The 24,236-nt window shown below is 38.9% G+C and overlaps 1 protein-coding gene across 1 annotated transcript in view; it reads right to left on the bottom strand.

The window, feature by feature from the left end:
• prkcz (protein kinase C, zeta) overlaps positions 1-24,236 on the bottom strand; it is a 166,327-nt gene that overhangs the window by 29,640 nt on the left and 112,451 nt on the right. The window contains exons 10-16 of the mRNA XM_042491932.1: positions 22,373-22,470; positions 19,871-19,957; positions 16,749-16,884; positions 16,490-16,577; positions 16,061-16,180; positions 6,509-6,588; positions 197-286 (exon numbers count right to left, since the gene is read on the bottom strand). Of these exons, the coding sequence (XP_042347866.1) occupies positions 197-286; positions 6,509-6,588; positions 16,061-16,180; positions 16,490-16,577; positions 16,749-16,884; positions 19,871-19,957; positions 22,373-22,470 (699 nt within the window). The remainder of the gene's footprint in view (positions 1-196; positions 287-6,508; positions 6,589-16,060; positions 16,181-16,489; positions 16,578-16,748; positions 16,885-19,870; positions 19,958-22,372; positions 22,471-24,236) is intronic.

Genomic DNA, 24,236 nt, shown 5'->3' with positions numbered 1-24,236 from the left:
TGCACAAAATGCGCTTTTCAAAGTCAAGCTTTAAAAAATAATATATATTAATATCATTTTCTACTTTCATTGAGTTATTTTTTAAGCAACCGCCCTAATCATACATATCAAATATTCATTAATTTCGAGAATCTCAACACTTTAAATGCCAGGTTTATCATAGCATGATTGTTTTTTTCACTGACTGTGCTCTTACCTGGTCCCAGTCTATACTGCGGAAAAATGTGTGTGACTTGATATCTGTGAAGCCCGTCTGGACCTGGCAACCCAGCCGCTCCTTGGGATCCTGTTGGGACCAAGACAGCTGGTAAGGGACATATAGAGGAGCAACTGTATTTCATATAGTGTGAGATTATTCTTTATCATTTAGCATCTACAAACCCCAATTCGAATGAAGTTGGGACATTGTGTAAAATGTAAATAAAAACAGAATACAATCATTTGCGAATCCTTTTCAACCTATATTCAATTGAATACACAACAAGATATTTAATGTTCAAACTGATAAACTTTATTGTTTTTTACAAACATTTACTAATTTTGAATTTGATGCCTGCAACATGTTCCAAAGAAGCTGGGACCGGGGCAACAAAAGACTGGGAAAGTTGAGGAATGCTCAGAAAACACCTGTTTGGAATATTCCACAGGTGATCAGGTAATTGGAAACAGGTGAGTGTCATGAAAGGCTCAGTCGTTCACAAGCAAGGATGGGGCCAGATTCACCACTTTGTGAACAACTGCGTGAGCAAATCGTCCAACAGTTGAAGAACAATATTTCTCAACGTACAATTGCACAGAATTTAGGAATTTCATCATCTACAGTCCATAATATCATCAAAAGATTCAGAGAATCTGGAGAAATCTTTGTGCATAAGCGGAAAGGTCGAAAACCAACACTGAATGCCCATGACCTTTGATCCCTTAGGCGGCACTGCCTTAAAAACCGTCATTATTTTGAAAAGGATATTACCATGTGGGCTCAGGAACACTTCGAAAAACCATTGTCAGCTAACACAGTTTGTCGCAACATCTACAAATGCAAGTTAAAACTCTACACTCACATGCTCACATGCAAAGCGAAAGCCATATATCAATAGCACCCAGAAACGCTGCTGGCTTCTCTGGGTCCGAGCTCATCTGAGATGGACTGACACAAAGTGGAAAAGTGTGCTGCTCATCGACATCGTGTCCTCGGGGCCAAAGAGGAAAAGGACCATATAGACTGTTATCAGCGCAAAGTTCAAAAGCCAGCATCTGTGACGGTATGGGGGTGTGTTAGTGCCCATGGCATGTGAACGCACCATTAATGCTGAAAGGTACATACGGGTTTTGGAGCAACATATGCTGCCATCCAAGCAACGTCTTTTTCAGGGACATCCTTGTTTTCCAGCAAGACAATGCCAAACCATATTCTACGCGTGTAACAACAGTGTGGCTTCGTAGTAAAAGAGTGTGGGTACTGGACTGACCGGCCTGCAGTCCAAACCTGTCTCCCATTGAAAATTTGTGGCGCATTACCCAGCGCAAAAAGTGGAGACCCCGGACTGTTGAGCAACTACTGTAGTACATCAAGCAAGAACGGGAAAGAATTCCACCTACAAAGCTTCAACAATTAGTGTCCTCAGTTCCCAAACGCTTATTGAGTGTTGTTAAAAGGAAAGGTGGTGTAACACAGTGGTAAATGTGACCCTGTCCCAGCTTTTTTGGAATGTGTTGCAGGCATCAAATTCAAAATGAGTGAATATTTGCAAAAAAACAATAAAGTTTATCAGTTTGAACATTAAATATCTCATCTTTGTAGTGTATTCAATTGAATATAGGTTGAAAAGGATTTGAAAATCATTGTATTCAGTTCTTTGTTTTGTTTTACACAACGTCCCAACTTCATTGGAATTGGGGTTTGTAGATGTAGACACTGTGGAGCTGATGTGTGTTTTCTATACCTTATATGAACAGGTGGGATGTCAAAAAAATAGCATATGTCTTATTATTCTTCAGATGTCAAGCAGTCTTAAAGAGATATTTTGGATTATTTGAAGAGGGGTTCTTATCCACAATCAGTATATTACATACAGTAGATGTCAATCCATTCGCAGCTGTCAGACAGCCCAACCAAACAAGGGAAACTGTTTCCAGCTTCCATTCCCCATTTATGCCCTCGTCAAAGCCACCAGACTCCACTGAGAAAAACAGTAATTTTAGCTACTTTAGTCATTTTAGCCAACTGACTACCGAAGCTGCTGGTGTACAGCAACCTTCATCAGTTAGGTAGTTTGTGTTGTTGAGTGATTTTTGTGAATCAAAACTAATCCTGTTAAACACAGAAGTCGCACAATGACACAAACTAACTAACTGACCTAGGCAGTGGAAGACCAGCAGCTTCTGTGTTTAGCAATATTAAATCATGGTTTTTCTCAGTACAGTCTGGCTTTGAAGAGAGTGATATAAAGGCTTCAGTTCCCTGGCAGGAATCTGCATCTGATGGTAAGGTAAAATTATTGTTAATATAGCTTACGTAATACTGACTTTTTAGGAGTGCCTTTTTTATTCGTTTGTCCCACCAACATTAGCACGTGTATGTGAGTTTTCAAACATGGGTAAAACTGCTAGAAATAGGCTTTAGACTGCTTTCTCTGTGCCAGTAGAGCAGAGCGTGACAGAGCAGAGAGTGTAGACAGCTCTGCAGCAGAAATGTAATCCTGTCGGTGTGTATGGGAGGGTTGTTTTGACCAGGGAACAGGTAAAGAGTGGAAAGCAGTATGGACAGAGGTCTGTAAAATCTTTACAGTGGATACTTTTCTTTATATATCTCTTATTTATTCAGTATCTCTTTCAAACTTAGTGCAGAATAATTTGGATCAATGTTTTAGCGCTGCTTAGGTGGAGACAGGTAGTAATTAGTGGCGGTGCGTCATTGCATCTTGCCAATTAAAGCAACAGTTTTTTTTTTGAAGTGAGGCTGTATGAGATGCTTATGTATAATCAGTGTATTACATACAGTGGCTAGTTCGCATGTTACTGGTTTGTAGAAACAGACGGAACATGCACCCCATAGGGGTTGATAGCAAAATGTATTTTAGCCACCTTTAAAAAGGCCTTTCTAAAAAATCAATATCAGTGTAAGTGCCTGCTATATTTAGAGTATTTTCACTGCTTTACCTTGCAGTCACACAGCCTTTTCCTTTGGCAGTACATTTCTCATCTGCCACCGGTCAGCTGTTTGGGTCAGAAAGTGTTGTTAGCAGCTGTTATGCTTTCTAACTAAAACTAAACTTCATGTTGAAAACAGTCTTGGTACAGCGTTCACTTAGACGGACATTGTATTTTTAAGGCAGGCCTTTTATAAAGTGACTAAAAGATGTTTTAAGTCCTCAAATGAATGCTGAACAGGCTTTTGACCCGGGTGAGAATGCAGAACGTACGCATTCCTTTTGCATTAAAATGCCAGATGTTAGCAGGTATTGGGGTTTTTTGGCAGTGGGAATGAGCTGTCCACAGCACTACTTCACTGACCTTCTGTATGACCATTCCTGCCTTTTTCTGCAAACTGGGGGCATGTCAGCTGACATCTTTACAACACCACTTCAAAAGATCTGAACTCTCCCTTTAAGAGAATAAAGCCATCTGGCTAAATTAGTAAAAATGTTGGCCACACACGATTTCATCATGCCTTACATGTGTACGTGTACATATAGCTCCCCTCTAACTGCTTACTTGGACTGTGCTCTTTTCATCACAACAATTAGGGATATTACTTACAGAGTTTAAGTGCATGTGAAAGGATGTTTGAAAGAACAGAAGCAGCTTCATGCATCAGAGCTAAACTAACACCCGGGCCACACTGCCCACACTGTTCACAGCAAAAATAGACAGTGAAAAAATCTGTTGATAGTCTTATTGACATCATAACAGCAACATTACAAATTTACTACAGTTTCAATGTCTCTTTAGAATATACAGAATATCTCACAGACATGAAAACCATAAATAAATATGTATGTTTATCTCAACATCTTGTTTGAATTTCAAATTAAAAGCCCTCTAGTGTTTAAGTTACCTTCATTTGTTAACATAATACTTTTATTGTAAAATACTCATGGCTAATCAGATTTCTTTTACTAGAGAAGATAGAGCTGACAGGCAGCACCGCTGTCTGTGTATAGACAGAATGTGTGCGAGCTGCAGCAGCTCAGCGAGGTAGCCATCATTCACAGGCAGAGGAAGGCAGTGGCCCAGGGCATTAGACATAAGCCTTGTTGCAAAAAATACAAAACCAAGGGCTAAAATGCTTGAATGTAAACACACAACAATTGGTATGCTCTGTGTACTGTGTTAATAATTCAAATTCAAAAAGGCTGATATTTTTAAAGGGCTGCATAAGAGTTATACATTTTTTTGATTGTTTACTGCAAATCACCTATGCTTCTGACCTTTCACCAAAATTGTGACTGCTGCCTGAAATGCCTGATTTCACGGCAGCTTTTCTAAAAAGTTGCAATGCAAGTTGCAATATTTTCCTGCCTTTATCGAAATGAAATTGAGGGGCTGAGTGAAAAAGCCAAAATAGTTGTGATTTTGTCTCAGATTTAGAGCGTTATGACCAATTAGTGATTGTCATCGATCAGCTGTTGCTGTGTTCTGAAGCAGAGCTGAGAGACTATCTCTGTGACCTGCTCTCCTCCTGCTCACTCTATATTTGCGTGAATTGTTGCAATTGCAACATCGCAAAATCCTAAAGGGACTGGGTAATGCGGCATGCCACACTACAAAAACTGTTCAGAATGTCCCGCGGAATCTAACAAAGAGCTCAAGGCATCGACCTTGGCTCCAAATTTCCAGATTCCCAATTTGACAGAGCTTCCTGGACATGTCACTAGAGCCAAGTCTGGGCCACATTTGGGACACTTGGATCAGACTTGGCTGTGACTTGTGGAGGCATGGACAGAGGACCTCTGGAGGTATCCTGCTGTGTCAGGCACCAGGGCATCCTTTGAGTTCTGTGAATGCTGAGGTGGGGCACCAGCACATCCCACAGAAGCTTAATCGAATTGGGATCTGGGTTATATGGGCGCCTGGTGACAACGCTCTTTGGGCTATAACGGAGTAGTTTCTGGGGTGTGGCATCAGGGAGTGCTGCTGCCATGAAGGGGTGTACTTGGTCTGTAATAGTGTTTTGGTGAGTGTTGTGTGTCAAGTGGCATCCACATGATTACCAAGCTCATTCGCATTCCAAAGTCATCAAATACTGCTATTTTTTCAAAACAAAAGCTATCTGACTGTGTCTCTGTGGACAGAATACCATCAGTTGCTGATACAATGCATTTTATTTTGAAACATTTACAGGATGGGGTTGTCAGCTGTGTAGGAGCTTGTATAACTTCATAAATAAGTGTAATATGTGCTTAAAAATATAAAAATACATCACCCATATCAGCAGGCAGCGGTATGCCTTAAGGCCCAGTTAACGCTGGACTATTTTGATGCAGAAAGAATGGACTAGTTATAATTATTTGTGTTAGAGAAAAGTTATAGTGTTATTCAAATTGCATTAATTTTACAGATGTTTTGTTGGACTGCTAGATCTGAGGTTTGTTACTGTGACAAAGAGTAACTGTTTTGTTACTCCTCTTAAAAGTGACTTGAATTTTACATTGTTTTATTTATTTTGCTGTTTGATTGCTAAATGTAGATTGCACTGCATTCCTATTACTTGAGTGGAATAAGCATCTTGCATTAATTTTATTTTGGAGATACTTTATATCAGACTGCAAAACACAGATTACCAGTTAAGACTGGGCTGTTTTTTGATGGGGAATAATGCCCTGCAGTGTATGACAAGTTTTAAAATTCTATTTTCGTTAAATTCGTTGTTATATTAATCGAGTAATAAAATAATAATAGTTAGATCAGTTTAAAAAATAATCGATAGATTCATTGATTAATCGAAAAACTAATCAATAGATTAATCAATGAAAAAATAATAGTTAGGTGCAGCCCTACGTTTTTTTCCCATGACCATGTGCCTCCTTCCCCTAATCCTAACCATCTGTGCCAGCATGTGCTGTGCTTTTTTTGTTGACATCCTGGTGTTGGTTGCTATGTGCTTTTGTGGCCTAAACATAACCCCATGTAGCATAATGCCACCATGTGCTTGTGTTGACATCAGGGTAGTGGCATCCCATAATGTAATGAGAAGACATAGAGGGATACCTTGAGTGTAATATGTAGACATGAAAGTCCACTACAAAGCGGAAACATATGATAAGGGATAAGGGATAAGAATGTGTTGTAGTATCCTAGTTCTACCTATCAACCCATCATTAAAGATTCACCTCACTGCAGGAACAAGAATACACTCAGGAAGTCTGAGGCAAATAAAGAGGCCTTCCTGGGATGTACATAACATGGACCACGTTCTTGGCCATGATCCCACACATCTGACTGAGCAGTAGTGCGCACAGATAGAGAGAGAGAGAGAAAGGGCTGATTGGGAGTGGACTGCTCTCACCTTGTTTAGAAAGCCCTTGAGCACGCTGGCAGCTTTCACCGACAGAGACCTTGGGATGCGAATGGGCTTCTCAAGAATAACTGTTGGCAAGAAAAGAAGGACAGCAACAAAGAGAGAAAGAGAGAGAGAGAGAGAAAGAGAGAGAGGCAGAGAGAGAGAAAAGGACAATCGTGAGTAGGGAGGAGGATGATTCACAGTCCAACCTGCCTGTGGGTGACCATGTCTGCTGAGTGGGAGTCAAAGGAAGGGAGGAGTTAGAGAGGACACTATTCTGTTCTTCTGATGGTCTACACACAGCCTTGAGACTCCCACAGCTCAATGCTGTCATACTAACGAGAACAAAAACACTCTGAAAAATCCTTTTTTCCCTAAAAACCTAAATAGAAGGACATAATGCTGCTTCACACATGAGTGGGTCACACTGAGACCGGAGTTTTTTTTCCTTCTATTGAAAGCTCAAGGTTATGTGATCAGTGTGTGTTCTCGTACAGAAGTGGTTACTCCCCCATCAAAATGAATTTTTTCAGAACAAGATAAGAGACTGCTGTGCCACAAAACATCAGAATACTGTAGATGTAAAAATGTGAGATGAGGTACGATCTCTATAAACTCTAATCTTATTTCTGGGTCAGGAGCGTTGCAAATGCTAAAACCTGCTAATCTGCTAAATTGACTCTCTTGAGATGAGAAAATAGGACTTGGCTCTTTAGATGGTAAAAAAAAACAAAACAAAACCTGGCAGTACTTTCCATTACAGCTTGGTTAAACTCTTGGTAGTAGTTGGGTAATAGTTTGATAATTGGTATTAACAATAGGTACAATTTAGACTAACATTTTCAACACAGCAATAAAGGGACAAAATCAAAAGGTCAAATCATATATAACACTAAGACTACAACATTTTGGTGAGAGTATAATAACTTGCTGGTGATAAAATGGTTATAACAGTGCATTCATTTGAATAAAAATGGTAATGGTAATATGGTGATATTAATGGGGTAATAACACAATAATCATGAGGCAGTATAGGTTGATTTTTTTCATAACATTATAGGCTATAATCTTCAGTGGTATCACTGTATAATGGTTTACCAGGGTATTCAGAAATCCCAAAGGCATGTTTTTCAGTACCATCATTTGTTAAACTCACTGTATGTAGTGCACAGCATGCACCACCACAGCTCAGTCACCGGTCTCTACTGGTGGAACAGGCAGCTGAGATAAAAGACATAGCAACACCTAGTGGTGGAGGGAGAAGTCAGAGGACTCTAAACAGCCGGCAGCAAGCGGGCAGAGAGAGACTGTGGGGAATAACAGCATGTTTTTTTATATCTCACTTGGTGAATTAAGGATTTATTTAGAACAAACAGGAGCTGGTGATTGTTGGAACAGAGGAATTACTGGCTAGATTACTAACAAGAGTAACCAAGATGGTTTGGATGAGTTTTATTTTGTTTCTGTTGAGTATTAAAGAAATGAGTTTTATGATGAGGCAAATAAGCCAAGTCAGTCTTCTGTGACCAAGAGCAAGTTGAATTCAAAAGGTGAACAGTCATATTTCTGGGTTAATTTTTTCTTTAATAAGGAAAATAGGTGTGATAATATCACTTTTCTTAACATTTTGTGGGTTTATTTTGTGTATTTATTAGTATTTATTGAGGAGGAGGGGTAAATGCACTTATACCATCATATACTCTAGATTTACTGCCCAAGCCTAACGGGCTACTACCAACGAAATACCTTCAAAATCTCATAAAATTTCTTGTAAGTCAAAACTGTTAATTATGACATTATAAAGCTGAAATTCAACCTCCCTTTTGTTTGAAACATCCCCTTTTGTTTTAAGGTAGTCTTGAACAGCCAGCGTCATATCCACAGCTCTGTCAGTGCCAGAGAAAGGTCTGGAGGAACCCATTATTATTCTGGTGTAAGGGAAAAAAAACAATGGGTTGTTTGTATTTCTATCAACCAATCAACCAAATGTGCCCTTGCAAAACCGAAGCGTGCATATAGTGGAATGGGAGGAGAATGCCAGCTGAAATAGCTAATCAGTGCCAGGCTTACACCCACAGTCTTCATCCAGTGAGTCAGACTAGTTTTAGTGTAATAATGTTGAATTATATGTTTAATGCTTTCACAGTTTAAAAAAAAAAAGAATTGTTCTTAATTCATCGTATCCGTCCAACTTCTAAAATCAAATCTAAACCCTGTTTGGATATAGTGGATGTTGGTAAAAAAAATAATGAGATGAGAAAGCAATCTATGTTTCAACCAATACAGTGGTGCAACTGTTATTATTGGCTCATTTTATTTGACAGATATACAAAGATACTGTTGTATTAGTATCAGCTTTATGAAGACTTTGAGATATGTTTGAAAGCTCTGGAAAATTAGTGGACTTTAAGTTAAGATTTTTGTTTTTAGTCACACTACTGTTTCCAAGGTCAATAATAACCTTTAATGCCCAGGTGCAATAATAAAACAGTGTTACCATAACGCTCCCTCAAACTATTATTCCAATATATTTCAATTATTAAAATTGTACATGTTTAATGTTAATACCACCTCCCCCACTGAATCATGTTTGCCAGCTGTCTGTCTGTCTATCTAAGGCTTTGGGGTTGGCATGTGGAGCACTGAAGCTCAAAGCAGGGTCTGGCAAATGGTCTAGCTAGGTGGCATATGGCTGGGTGGCTCCTATAGTGAAGGAGTTGCTTTCCATTGGCAAGCGTTCATTTTGGAACCTGCTGCTCTACCAGTAAGACCTCCAGGAGGATGGTACTGGTGACAGATGCTAGCCATGGTACCATGCTACGCTCCTGACAGTCACAGCACAGACATAATGCGTCACATGAAGCAACTGTAGTATGGAGGAATTTCTGTTATAGAGGACTGTGTGGGTGACTGTGTGAGAGGGGGAGGGAGGAAAAGATATGTTAGTGTACCATATGGCTCAAGGAACACAAATGCAAATAGGACACACATTATAGAGGTTCCTTCATCCCGAGGGTGTGATCACACCCACAGTTTGTTTTCTTTGGTCCAACCCACTCTGAAACAGTGGACTTTGTTGCAATTTTGTATTTATGTTGTAGTTTGGCACTACCACATTACTTACAGAAAGAATTACCTTCCTTATAACGGGAAACAGAGTTCCACAAGGTTCTGTGCTTGGACTAATAGTATTCCCTTATATATACTTCCTCTCTGCAATACTATTTGAAGAACTCCAGAACTGTTTGCTGTTATGCAGACAATACCCAATTATATTTTATGGTTTGTTGTCATTTTGGACTTTGATTTGAACTTTGAAGGCCATGTAAGCAAAGTGAACAAGACATCAGTCTTCCACTCAAGAAATGTTGCAAGAGTAAGGTTTGTTTTTAACAAAGTAGGACACCAAGATATTGATTCATATTTCATTGCTGTCAGGTTGGGCTATTGTAATACCCTCTTCACTGGCCTAAAAAAAATGCTGATAGGAAATTTTCATCTAGTTCAGAACTCTGCTGCAAGACGTAAACAAAGATTAGGGATATAAAACATATTACTCCTATTCATAGCTGCCATGCAATGGCTCCTCTTTCCTTTTATACTACTTTTGTACTTTCACATAAAAAGCTCTTTATGACATTACACTTTCTGACATTTCAGACTTTTTTGAACTCCTTATCAACCAACAAAAGCCCCTCTGATGCTGGTATTTCTACTGCTCCTTGAGTAGCCCACAAAGTGAGTGGGTTACCTGTTTTTAATTACTGCGCCCCAAGACTGTGGAACATCATGCCCAGTTACGTTAAATATGAAAGCTCTGTTGACATTTTTAAAATCAACTGAAGACCTATTTATCAGTCCCTTCAGAAAGTAGCCATCGCAACAATTAACACAAATTCAGCCCATCCCTGTGGATTCTGAGCGATCTTCTGATTTTATGTGGGGTTCAAAGGATGGTTTTCTGAATTTACATTTAAATGTTTTTGCAACTGTACGGTGCAGAGGTGTGCATATGTGCGGACGTGCACACCTCTCAAATTTCATTAATGATTTGTTTGGAACTGTGTCAAAAAAGCTTTGACTCTAGTCTTGAGGAAACTTCAAAATACACAAAAGAAAAAAAACAAAAATGATTATACTCAAAGTACAAAAGAAACATCCCCCTTATGTCACCAATTGACTCGCATTCATATTTGTATGCTTTAGAAGTAGAGTATGATCCAACCTTAGGTTAATGTGCATGGATGTCATTTGGAGACATTTGTGTGGCCGAACGCTCTTTTTTATGTAGATCTATAGAGATTTTTACATGTATATTTGCAGAATTATTATTTTCTCACCATTCGGCACCTGTAGCAAACACTATTCACTTTTATTATTCACTTAGACATTATTCAGACAGCAGAATTAGACCAAGTAGAGTAGCTGGGCAAATCCAAGGACAGAATATTGATTAAAGTGCTGCTTCTCTCTGCGCTTCAATGGCATTGACACATTCTTTGCAAAGCGTAACGACTGTGGACTTATTAGATGCACAATGATACATTACATTATGTGAAAGGACTCACAACTTTATAATTACTGTCAAAAATCCTTTTATCCTTGATCTTGATCTCGTCACCAGGTAAAACTTTCTCCATGAACGTTTCAAAGTAATCTACGGGGGTTGTGTGCTGGAACAAATTTGGCCAACCCAGAGCATTGGTCAAAGATGATACACTGCACTGAGCAACTTTCTCTGCCAGGCAACCCTGCTTTTTTTAAAGTTAACTTTAGTGTAGTTTAGTTTTATCAACCAGAACCTTGGTGTACAATTTTACACAGTTTTCATGTCAACAAAGTTTTTGTAAGATTGGCTTTTCTGGTTACCAAAGTTACAATAACAACTACAAACAGTAGACAACAAATCTTTAGAAACATATAGGTTGGATTACATTATTCCTTATTAAATAAAGAATAAAACTAAAAAACTAAAACTAAAATAAATTTAAAGCACAGAAAAGTGCACATTTGCCTGAGTTGAATTTAACAAAAGTAATGAACGTTTATGCAGGATTTGTCAACCTGCATTTGTGTGTGATCCACAGCTTTAGTGTTAGCAACAGGTTGCCGGCTCCAATGGTTACGTAGGCTCGTCGTATTGTTGCAGTGTTTTAACACTGACTCACAAGGCTCACACACGACGTATCTATTATCGACTTCGTGTATCCAATCGTTGGCTTTTAATGTTGTCGGCACTGATTTTAACACTCTGCTACCTCACACTACTGTTGCCATCTTAATGAATAAACAACAGACGTTTGGGGGTCAAGCAGGGCCTCTGAACAACGTCAATCACACTCCGGTGGCACTCACACTGCCCCCCACGGGAGCAGGGCGTCATTACAAACGAAAAAAATTGATTTCAGGATTTTATGAATCAATACTGAATTGGCAAAACACATATTGCAATGCACTGATGAATCGATTTTTTTACCCAGCCCTAATAACTTTTAATTTTGACCAAACTAGAGCTGGTGATTGTTGAAACAGTGGAATAACAAACTAAACAACTAACAAGACTAACCAAGGCAGTTTACTAGGTAATTATGCTAGTCTTAGGGGCCATTTACACGGCAATGATTCTTGCATGAAATGTTAAACTTTTGCTGCGGTTTGTCCTTTCGTTCACACGACAATTGCGTTTTGGGGGCCTGAAAACACAAACTTTTGAAACTGAGTTCCATAATCTTTTGAAAACGCAGCCTTTTCTGTCTCTGTGTAAACTGACAATGCACAAATCCTGTGAGAACGGTGATGTCATGGCCACACTTTGCGCATGCGCGTGGTGTTCTTCTATGGTGTGTCATTACAATGTTACACTAAAAACTACCGGCCTGGCATGCAAACCACAGCGTTTTCTGTGGTTCTGGCAGATCCATGTACATGAGGATCATTCTCACAATGTTATCATATGAACGCAGATTTTTTTTTAAATGTAAAGGAAAGACTTTTACGTTTATAGTAGGGCCATTCTCATCTAAAGAATGAAAGAAGAATGTGTACGGGTGTTCTTCTCTGTTGAATTAGGAAAAGGGTGTAATAATATTTCCGTTTGAGAGTGAGTGTATTATATATATATATATATATATATAGTATTATATACAATAAGTAGACTGAAAAAGGCAAGAGAGCTTGCTGAATATAGCGAACTTGCCGGTTGTGCTGTGTGTGTGTGTGTGTGTGTGTGTGTGTGTGTGTATGAGGAAGGGTTGTGCCACACACTAATTATGTCATAGACCTTGGTTAAATTACATTAAGGTATTATGAAAAGAACCCCCCAAGCCTAATGTAGGTGATGTCATATATGCTTTATCAATCCACATTATAGTCCCTGCTTCACAAAAAGCATAGCAGCACATAAAACCAAATGTTAGCATTAGTCCAGACTCTTTTCTGTTCTCTTCTTTGTTCTTTTTTTTTTTTCACTTTTTTGACATTTTCCAAGTCATTACTAGCCATCATATTCCTACATCTGTCTCCTTATACCATTAAAACCATCACTATGAAAAGACAGAAAGCATACTCATAAAAAAATGTTTGTGCTTTTACTTTCTAACTCTCACAATTACTCTGCAGCTGGACTGATGGAAGACAGAGACTTGTGTTTTCAGGGGTCTCAGTGTTGCTATTTGGCGCCATTTCAGTTCAAATGAAAATGTATTTAGCTGCCAAATGAAGCAAAGTAATGCGAGGGGAAAAAAAAAACGCTGAACTGTTCCACACATGCACCCTAAATCTCATCTGTAATAGAGGCCATGATGTACTGCCAGATTCTCCACAGTTCATGAGGGGTGGGGGAGCATGCATTACAGCATTGCATGCAGCAGTACATCATTACATGAGTCCTCAAATATTAACCAGTTTCTAGCACACACATTCTGTCAGAGCATTTTCAAGTTGTAAGATCCACATAGATAACAGCAAATTACTACAGTCTTGTATCCTTTGGAAAGATTACCAGGTTGTTTTTCTTGCAATACTATTCTTATTTAACCCTTTGAAATGTGAACAAATTTCTTTGATTTCTTTCAAAAACATGCGAGAAGGCAATGAGCAACAAAAGATGAAATTACCCAAAAATGACGAGAAATGAGTAAAAAGTGCAATTGCCTTTTCCAATTTTTATGAAAGAAATGGACCAATTTGCTTAGGGCCCAAGGGTTTGTGAAAGGCATCTGAAAGCAGGACAAGAAAAGCAATGTCCCTTCGGGTTTCAAATGGTTAAGGAGTTTAATCCCTCCGAAGGCAGAATTTTTTCAATCTATACAGGACCATGTAATCTGTAGACTGAATTTGAAACACAAAAATGACTACATTTGATCAGAACAGAGAAACAATATGACTGTATTTTCTTGAGCTGTTGCTTCCCACAGCCTTCTCAGGTTTTCTACTGTATATCACTAATGTATATATCACAAAAAGTCTACTCAAATGCCAAAAGATGTCACCAACTAAAACAAAACAGGAGAGACTACAGAAAACTAAAACTAATTAACATTTAAGAGAAATAAAATTAACCCTGTTTCTGAGATCCCTCCGTTTTAATGAAGCATACCAGAAGCATCTAAGCCTGGATTTACACACACATAAATCCTTTACAGCCCAGAGCCGAATGTTATTCCATTACATGGAATCTGTTTTTTCCTCTCTCTCACAATATCAGTTATGCGTCACAGAGGGTTAAATTAACATGTTTTGGTTCAAATGGCACCAAAACAGTATGCCATGCTCTCAATATTCATATTTGATTTCCCACTATACTTCCAATCCCTTAAAGCACGAAGGATGTAGTGAGAAGCTGTGGACATTCCTGCTGATGGAACACAGACAGGTACAGCGTGCAGTTGTAAACTATGGATGGAACATTAAGAAAAAACTGTCAGTATGACTTTTCACTATAATAGGAACTTTTAAGAGTGAAACTAATCTTTTGAAAATTATTTATTTAGTGAATAGCTATCCAAAAAACTGCAGTTACAAATTCTTGCTAAATTTTGAGCCATTTCTTATTAGCTTGTGTGTCACCCTTTTCCCATGTTTTTAAAAGAAATTGAGCTAATTTGCCTAAGTTTGAAAGGATTTATAGACCTGAGAGAACAAGTTCTTAAAGACTTGACATCTAGCTCCACCAGCAGCTTCATGTGTTTTAGGTATAAATGTGTCAACAACTATCGGATGGACATTTGGTTTTAGACATTCATGATGCGCTCTTTAAATTAATGGAATGGAAATGACCAAATAAATACCTGGAAAGCTAATGACACTCCCATCAGCCTCAGCTGCACTTCTAGTGCTGATCAACAAGAGGGTGAACATTGTACTCACTAAACATCAGCGTGCTAAAGGGGTACTTTGCCAATTTTCAACCAGCTTTGTATCAAAACAATGTGTCTGTGTAAAAAAACTTCACTCCATCTAACCAGCGCCTAAATATCTCTTCTCACTCCACAGCAAAACACTGCCATTAAACATGTCATCTGGCGGAGATTCACTGGCTCTTGGAGCTGTTGTTTGAACTACAGGCTGTACTTCTGCATTTTTTGTATTGCCCGCCACCCATGTCGCAACACAAAGAGTATAGAAGTGCATCAATAGACATACATGCCCCTCTCTCTCTCTCCTGAACTCACACCAAACTCACATCAAACAGTAAAACTAGGCAGAGCTGATTGAATTGAATTCAATATTGTTTGTTACCAGCCAGCGGCCACTGTTGCAAACAGACGACTTTGCATTGAGTCACCCTCCAGCAGGAGTGTTTATTGGTCTGGTGCGGTGCAGTGCATTCTGGTAGTTGGAGGTTTTCTACGTCTTGAGCAAAAGCATCACTTTCAAAAGTATTTGCATCTTTCTACTGCAGCGATATTCCAGTTTTATTAAAGGACCATCTTCACAGCAAGGAAGTGTACAGCCTCAGAGAGCCACTAGTATGGTAGGCAAGATAGCTAAAACTGCTTCAGAGCAAGGCTGTGTTTGCTTTGTATTTATACTCATCATCACCACAGGAGGATTACAAATGATTTCATGACCCTCTAATATTTCCTTCAGCATCACCATCTGGCCTCCAATTTCTTTAACCAGGACTTTTGTGTTTTGTAAACTAATGGCCAGTTTTCCAAAGAACTTGATAAGGATATTTGCAGTTCCCAGTTGATTTAACCTTTCTGAAACACATTTTGCAGGCACACCTGATCTTTCCTCTAGAGGGCAATCTAAAGTAATTGAAATTTTCCATTTCCACTGAAAAGATGCCGACATATTCATCTCACACCAAAGTATGGACCATTGTTTGAGAAATTATGACAGCTTTTTAGAAAGTATATTTTGTGGTGTTGTTGCTTTTACAAAACAGAATTATGCCTCATAACCTTTAAAAAAAATAGAAACAATTAGTATAGACAAAAAATCCTGTCTGTATAAACACATGTACAAATGTTCAGTAAAAAGTCAAGTATTCCAGCAAATGGTTTAAAAATGACCACTAGTCTCTCCCAGTTCAATGGCCTTCTGCCTCACCTTGAAAGAGGTACTCCTCTGTGTTCATGTCAGGATTGTCGGTGATAATGTCGAATGGGGACCTCCCAGCCATCATCTCAAACATCAGCACGCCCAGGGCCCACCAGTCCACGCTGAAGCCTGGGAGGGCACACAGCGGTAAGATGAGCTATTCCTTTAAATATACATCATGTGTGGCATGAAAACACTGAAGAACTTTCTCTTTTATTTCTTTTATCTCCTGTCTCTAAGGACCTCTGTAGCTGCCACTCAGCCTACAAAAGTTGCCTGATGCAGTTTATGCGGCACAGTGCAGGATTTTAGTCCATCTTTCATTGCCTTTTTATTAAAACTTTAACCTTCACCATCAGTAGCTTAGAAAAATTACCATTTGTTGAGATCAACGTTTGAACATGAACTGATCCAACCCTGTGTGACTCCAGTACTCACCGTAGTCCTCTCCTCTCAGGATCTCAGGTGCTATGTAGTTGGGTGTTCCACAGAAGGTACTAGTGGTGTCACCTGGTCTGATCCCCTCCTGAATGATAAAAGATAAAAAGGTATGACATGCGGAGACATGAATGGTGGTCAAAAAAACAAAGACAGAGGCCTTGTTAGTACTTCCAGTCAATACAGATCTGCTGCATTATTGAAAACCCTATGCCAGCCATCCGCACAGTTCACCGAAATAAATCAATACGTGTCTTACCTTGCACATGCCATAGTCTGTGAGCTTGATGTGTCCCTCATGATCTAAGAGTACGTTGTCCAGCTTCAGGTCACGGTAGATGATGCCCTTTTCATGCAGGAAGTTCAGAGCGATACAGATTTCAGCAGCATAAAATCTGAGAAGGAGAATAAGGAGAAAATTATGTGTCTGACCTGTCCGCTTGTGCCTCACTCTGGCCAAAGATGTCGTCTTGTACAGAGAAAAAAAAACAGCATCTATAATGCCCTCGGTAGCTGCGCATGTTGTGTTGGTCTCATATGACCATCATACTCACAATGGTCATTAATTAGCAGCAGAGTCAAACAGGGCTTGAAATGCAAAATACATTTTCATATTGTCATTTTCCAATTTACTGCTCCAGTAGTCCTGTGACCGTGGTGAGAAGAAAAAAAGTAGCTTTGCACAGTCTTGCACAGCTCCAGGTGAAAAATATCTTGCAAGCATGGCAGTTCTATCCATAATGGTCCTGTCACGTTTGAATAAAGCCAATGCAAAGCTTTTATGCGACAAAGACCTGTCTGAATGTTAAATAGCCATGACTTTAAAAAGCTAGAAAGGCCAGTGTTACAGATTCTATGTCTGCAAAGGACTTATTGATGAGACTGCCATAGTTACTGAGCCCATTCATGCCCCCAGAGGGTGAACCTTTTTCATTTTCAACACACTAAGAGCTTCAACACACTATGAACTGTTCTCATTCCCAGTTCATCAAATGCTGACACATTTTTTATGTTCCTCTGCATCTGACAGACACGCACAGTGCAACCTTTGGGGCAGGGGTCGGCAACCTTGGCGATGCGTGGTACCATTTGCACAACATAGCTTTATGGCACAATAGCAATAAATGTGCTTAATAGATTGCTGAAATATTATAGTGCAGGTTTCTCACATTAATTTATTTGTGGCAGCCCATCTTGTAACAACATCTGCCACCAGATATTGATTTTCAATTTTTGCAGCTGGAGCATTCATTGAGAGCTACTGTTCTGTTATACATTGCATGCATACTCTGGGCACAGATGGAGCAGCACAACACCAGGCACTGTGAAAGTGAAATTCAACTGTTCATTGCTCTGGGTCTACAACAGATCAGTTATCCACCCCTAATCCCACTCAATGGATGTGAATGTGAATGGCACACCACGTTTGGTGGTCATAGTGAGATGCTGTGATTGGATTACAAAGAAGGAGCTGCTTACAACAACAGAAGGTGAGGACATAGCCAAGTGTTTAGGGAGCATTTTGAGAAGCAAGGGAGTCAAATAATCTTATGATGTAACAGACAGATCACCAAGAAATCTGCTTAACACGTACATGCTGGCCTCTGTTAACTCCGTGGCCTTTATGCTACTAACAAGCTCACAGCAAACTTTAGGGTCCTTCTCTGGTGTCAATCAGACGATCGAAATTGGCATGACATGGTTTGACCTGCGCCAACAGTCACAATAGAAAAGCCCCCCTCATTAGCCCCACTGCTGGCTACAGCTTCTAGATGGTATTTTTGCCTGAAGGCTTTTTTTATGATGTTCGGCACACTGTCACTGTGCTTCTAAATCATCACTCCGAGCCTGCACCCTGGAATGGTGCGATTACTGTATGTCAATACAGAAACACAAAAATAATGGAGCACATTTGGTTATTTCCAATTGATCACTGAGTTCTGCAGTAAACAGGGCTTTCATAAGTAGATTTATGTTACTAAGATTGTTCTGCTTATTACTAAACAAAGGCATATTTATAGCAAGCATCACCCTTAAATCCCTCTAGTTTTGACCATGATTTGATGTAGTTGCTGTGTGTCTTTGGTGAGTCAGAAGCATTTCCTGTCCTTGTGTAGGTAGTGTGTATTCTGTCTCTAGGAGATAAGCCTTCATTAACAGTGACGAGCCTCTCTGTCTGCCTGCTGTAAACCTCTGATTGTCAAATACTGAGGCAAAGACTGGAGTGGAGAGATGTTTGATGGAGAAATCACAAATCCCACACGGCTCCCCCACGTTTTTGCCGTGACAGCCTCCATTGTACACCGTTGTTTCATTGCTGGCATCAGACTGATAGAAGCTGCGTCCTATCGGCAGCACCATCCACCCCCCCCACACAGGGCCGCCTCCCCCACGGCGCGGGGGAATGCGGCAGGGCTCTCTCTAAGAGCGCTGCTCATGAATATGTACAATCATTATGAGTGATTAACATGCTGCTTTGCATATGTACAGCCACTGTCTCCAGAATACAGATTGTAGGGGCCGATAGGGGCCCAACGGTGCCTCTCTAAATTACCCAGCCTTTGATCCAGCATTTATCAGAGCCGCAGTTGGAATGCCCCGCAAGTAGACAGGCACAATGAATTATGGGTGCTCATTATATTTCTCAGAGGTGGAAAAATAAGTGTTAGGTTGGATTTCAGCAGCGCTGCCACGTCCACGAGGAGCTGCTAAAGCATCCCATTAAGCATACGGCACATCTGTGAGGAGTGCTTAGATGTTGTTGAGGAAGATTTTAGCCGGAGTCCTGGAGGCCTCGCTGCAACTTGCTACTGAGATTTTTTTTTATTACAGTACAGCATTTGAGAAAGGCCAAATGATAAAGTCACCTTTCTTCCACCTGCACCTCTAACATCACCGATATGAGCTCCTAACAAACGAGGGTAGATGAGATAGGTTTCTATATACAGAAACAGGATTTTTCAGCCCATTCTCGTCAAAAAGGCCCACGGATGCTTTGTCACACCCCTCAGCGTGTGACATTGACACCAACGGTACCCATGACATTTCAATTTGATGCTAGTCCCATACAGTTTTTTGGTGTCATTAGATTGCTTATCAAGACGATCTGGTAAGAATGTCTTTGCCTTGTCATTTTGGACTTCATAACTGTTTTAAAATGCAAATAATTGAATTGAAAACATGATTAAAAAATGTGATTAACTATTGAAATTCTGCAATTAATTGCAATTTAAAAAATTAAGAGCTATAGTTGCAATGTGTTTCAGCTATGTGTCACAAAGACATGCTAAAGGGTTCCCTTTTCATTACTATGAGACACCAAGGTGCATGACAAAGATTCTGTATTTGACAATCTGCAATAAGAAAGGGATGGATATTTACCTTGCATGTTCCTCAGGGAGCTTCCTTTGTCGTTGCATATGAAACATCAAGTCTCCGCCGTTCACATATTCAATCACCAGAAATAACCTGGAAACCAGAGCACGATGAGAAACATACCTTAGCAGTCAGCCCAGTCGCCAGAATAAATGTTGGCATTATATATTTTTGCAAACCACCAAATACATTACATTTGTGCATTACTATGAAGTTGATATGTTAAAAGTTAACATTTCCACAATGCTGTGGTTAACATGTGGTTAACGCTAGGCACAAAAAGCACTTGTTTACGGTTAGAAAAAGATTGTGTTTTGGAGGTGTTGTTGTTTGTTGGTCTGCAGCTTGGCAGGTGTCTTGCCTGAATTTCTATTTAACCAACATTCACCTCCATCACCAGGTGACAGTCAACTCATAAACTAAGTCACTTTAGAAACACTGATATGATACCTATGAAATGTACAAATGTAACATATTTGTGGCTTGCGAAACATGTCAACATTTTCCTCTGGCCACTGGGCTGCAGCAGTGTGTTTTTTGTGGTGAGCCTCTAAAAAGTACATCCAAAAACTAGCTGAATGCATTAAGGAACCGCACTATTCAATGAACCAAAAGCATCCAGCAGAAATAGCAATTGAAGTGTATTCCTCTCAGGTCCGGAAAAATAAATGTAAAAACTGAACCTGACTATGCTAAGTGACGTCTGCGTGAGACTGAACATGCAGTTAGGGTCCTTTTTGTCCAAATGTCCATCGACATGTATACGTCAACATGTGTTTTTAACCTTGTAAATCCTGGGCAAATTGGTCGATTTCAGGACTATTGCAGGGCATAGTTTTAAATTAGCTTTTAAAAAAAGTTACAATAAAATTACCTGACAATCGGACACAAAAGAACAAAAACAAACAAGAAAATGACCACCCAAAATGCTGAAATTTATTTTGAAAACATATGTACAATTTCTTTCTTCAACATAATTTTCAAATTAAAATAAATTAATTACAAATATTTTCTCTATAGTTTTCTAGACATTTTTCTTCTTTAAAAAAAAGTCTTCAAAGGGTTAATCAATCTGATGATCAGCCCAGAATGACACAACTTGTAAATAGGTCAATTCATTGTTGGTTTTTGTCTATTCAGAGGATTTATTTGGAAAATTAAAAACAAAAGACAACCTAATGCCAGCCTTTAATGCCCTGTAGCAAATGCATGTAGATGTAGAATATGCTTTCAAAAGAAAAACACTGATTTGAATTAAAGTGACAAGCAGCACATGTAATCTTTTATATCTGATATTGATTAATTCATTCATTTTCCGTAACCGCTTGTCCTCGCAAAGGTTGCGGGGTGGGGGTGGGGGGGCTGGAGCCAATCACAGCTGTGAGCCGACAGGGGCCGACTTGTATAGACAGACAACCTTTCACACTCACAGTCACACCTAAGGGCAATTTAGAGTCACCAATGTGGAATGTGGGAGAAAGCCGGAGAACCCGGAGAGAACCCACGCAGACACAGGGAGAACATGCAGACTCCACACAGAAGGGCCCCGCCCACGGACCGAACCCCATTCTAGCCCTGGTTCGAACCAGGGACACTCTTGCTGTGAGGCAACAGTGCTTACCACGATGCTACCGTGCCACCCTTATAGCTGATATACTAGTGACATTTCATAAAGACCTTTTTTTACCTGCCGGGCATATTATGATGTTTTTCTTTATTACATTTCTAAAAGAGCTGCTGATAACCATTTGAAACCTGGATTGGCATCAGTTTTCTTGTGTGGTGTCAAGGCGCTTTTCACAAGCTATTTGACCCTTTGAAACCTGAGCAAATTGGTTTTTAAAACATGGGGCAAAAGGCAATGAGCAACTTGGCAAGAAATGTCCCACAAATTAAAAGAAATAGGTGAAAGATGATGAGAAAATCACTTAAAAATGCATTTTAAAAGGAGGGTAAGATATAAGAAAATTATCCCAAAAAATAGAGAAAATGTACCCCAAAAATTATATTTATAAATACAATAACTTTATATTTATAATTATGTCACAAAAATATAACTTTCTGCTCTTTTTTGGCAATGTCTTGTCAAGTTGCTTGTTGTCCTTTCCCCATGTTTTTGAAAGAAATCAAACCAATTCACTCAGGTTTCAAAGGGCTAAGGTAATAAAAACCTTCTAACACATTACTTTAATCCGTTCATGGCATAAAAAAAATCTTAAAATCTTTTTAAAAAATTTTAAATTACAAAATGTTGATATTGTTGTTTTTGTGATATCTACGTAACTGTATAACTATAATGTATTTGGACCACAAGAACTACAGTTGTAAACTGGCATGAAATTATATAAATACACCAGCTTTACCCTTTACCCTTTAAAGAACGGACCATCATCATAAAGTAATATTTCATATGACTAAAAGGAACTACTGTCAGGTCGTATGAGCTGCGAGTGAAATGCATTGGCTTTAACATTTACAGAATGAGTGTGAGCCTCATCATGCTCTTACCGACTTTCTGTCTGGAAACAGGAGTGGAGGCCTACTAAGAATGGATTGGTGGACGCCTGCTCAAACACGTGCTTCTCTGTCTGAACCCAGTCAATATCCTGCAGAGATGAAGAAGACAGACGGAGACAGAGGAAAGATCATGTATTAACAATCAATCTGTCTTATCAATAGACCCTCTGTGATTAAATAGACAGAGGGAGACACACCATGCCACAGATTAAAAAAACAAAGAAAAACAGTCAGTCTGGAGAACAATCCTCAACCCCCTTCCTGTGAAGACGGTGGACCTTGGATGGTGTGACAAAAGACATCTGGTCCAACAGTTAGTCACTGACACAAAATAAGGCTCAACATCATCTCATCATCATTTAAAAATGACACCAAGACAGAGATCTGTATCTATATCTATATATCTTTACTTATACAAGTCGCTGCAACAAGAAATGCTTTAAAAGTTGAATTGTCCCAAGAATGTATGAAAGGTGCGGATTTTACAGTTTGAATGGGCTTACTAGCTGAAAGTATGAATGAGCAGATAAGGTTAAATAATGAATAAAAAATGTGAAAATGTGTCAATTCTGACCATTCTCTCTATTCATTTGAATGTCGATTTTTTTCCCAGAATATTTCTGACAGTATGAAAGGTGTGAATGATGAAAGTATTACAATAATGTCTAATTTTGATGTTTGATGTTTTCTTTGTCAAAAATTCAAAAAAATCCAAAAACAATAGTGCTCCTGAATCAGCATTCATCCTAACTATATTGCCATCTTTGGTTAATTCAAATGCTGTAGGTTGAGTGGATTATTGGCTTTAAAAGTTGAATGATACCAAGAATTAATTAAAGATGTGGAACATTTTTAAGTTTGTTAGGACTTTTGAGCTGAAAATATGAATGAGTAAATAAGATTGAAAAGGCATGAAAAAGTGTGAAAATGTGTCAATTCTGACAATTCCCTCTATTTATTTGAATGCGGAAATTTTCTCTAGAACACGTAGCGTATTTCTGAAAATATGAAAGGTATGAATGATGAAAGCATCAACAATAATGTCCTAATTGAACTTTTGATGTTTGAATGAAGTTTCTTTGTTGAAAAATGTGGAATTAATTAAGTGTCCAAAACAGCGGTGAAATAATAAAATAGAACATAAACATTTCAAGAACAATAGTGCTGCTGAATCAGCATTTACAGGCAAGTCGAAATAAACAAAGTCTAAACAAGTGGCCCTTGCAGCTGTCTTTTAAATTGTCCAGATTTCCATCCAAAGGGAGAGAGTTTCAAAGTTTAGGAGCTTCAACATTCAATGGTGCAATTTTCTCTAATAGTTTTAAATACTGTTTCCTACTTTGATTTACTTAATAATGAAATAATAATAATAATGAATTGTATTGTATATGGCCTTTTATACAATTTTAAAATCTAAATTTGCAAGGTGAGAATTCACTACAGCACTTAATAAGGTAAAAGTTGCTTAGAGTACATTCATGCCTCAAAGGTGTTCTCGAGTAGAGCAGCATCTGATGTTAGCTGAGCAAGAACGCCTCTGAATAATAGAGACCAACAGTGTCTTAATTCACAAACCCATTTTCTACCACTGTTATCATCCAGCTGTGGTTTTATTAGGTGGTTTTTTAGAGAGCTGTGAGAGTGGATGTTTTATGCAGATTCAAAGTGTCATTAATGTGATGATGGTTAATGTTTTATGTGATCTACAATACAGTGTTTCTAAAATGTGAGTTCCCCATGCTGTGTTTCAACACCATATGGTTAATTTATGACATCACAATAAAGACCTCATATTGTGCACTTGATACCAAATTCCTTCTGGTCAGCTCATTATCACTTGAGGAATTGATAATTA

This window comes from Plectropomus leopardus, chromosome 8 (genome assembly GCF_008729295.1).
Source record: "Plectropomus leopardus isolate mb chromosome 8, YSFRI_Pleo_2.0, whole genome shotgun sequence".
Lineage (NCBI taxonomy): Eukaryota > Metazoa > Chordata > Actinopteri > Perciformes > Serranidae > Plectropomus > Plectropomus leopardus.
Note: the sequence above shows the minus strand (reverse complement) of the source record. Positions and strands in the feature narration are given on the sequence as shown.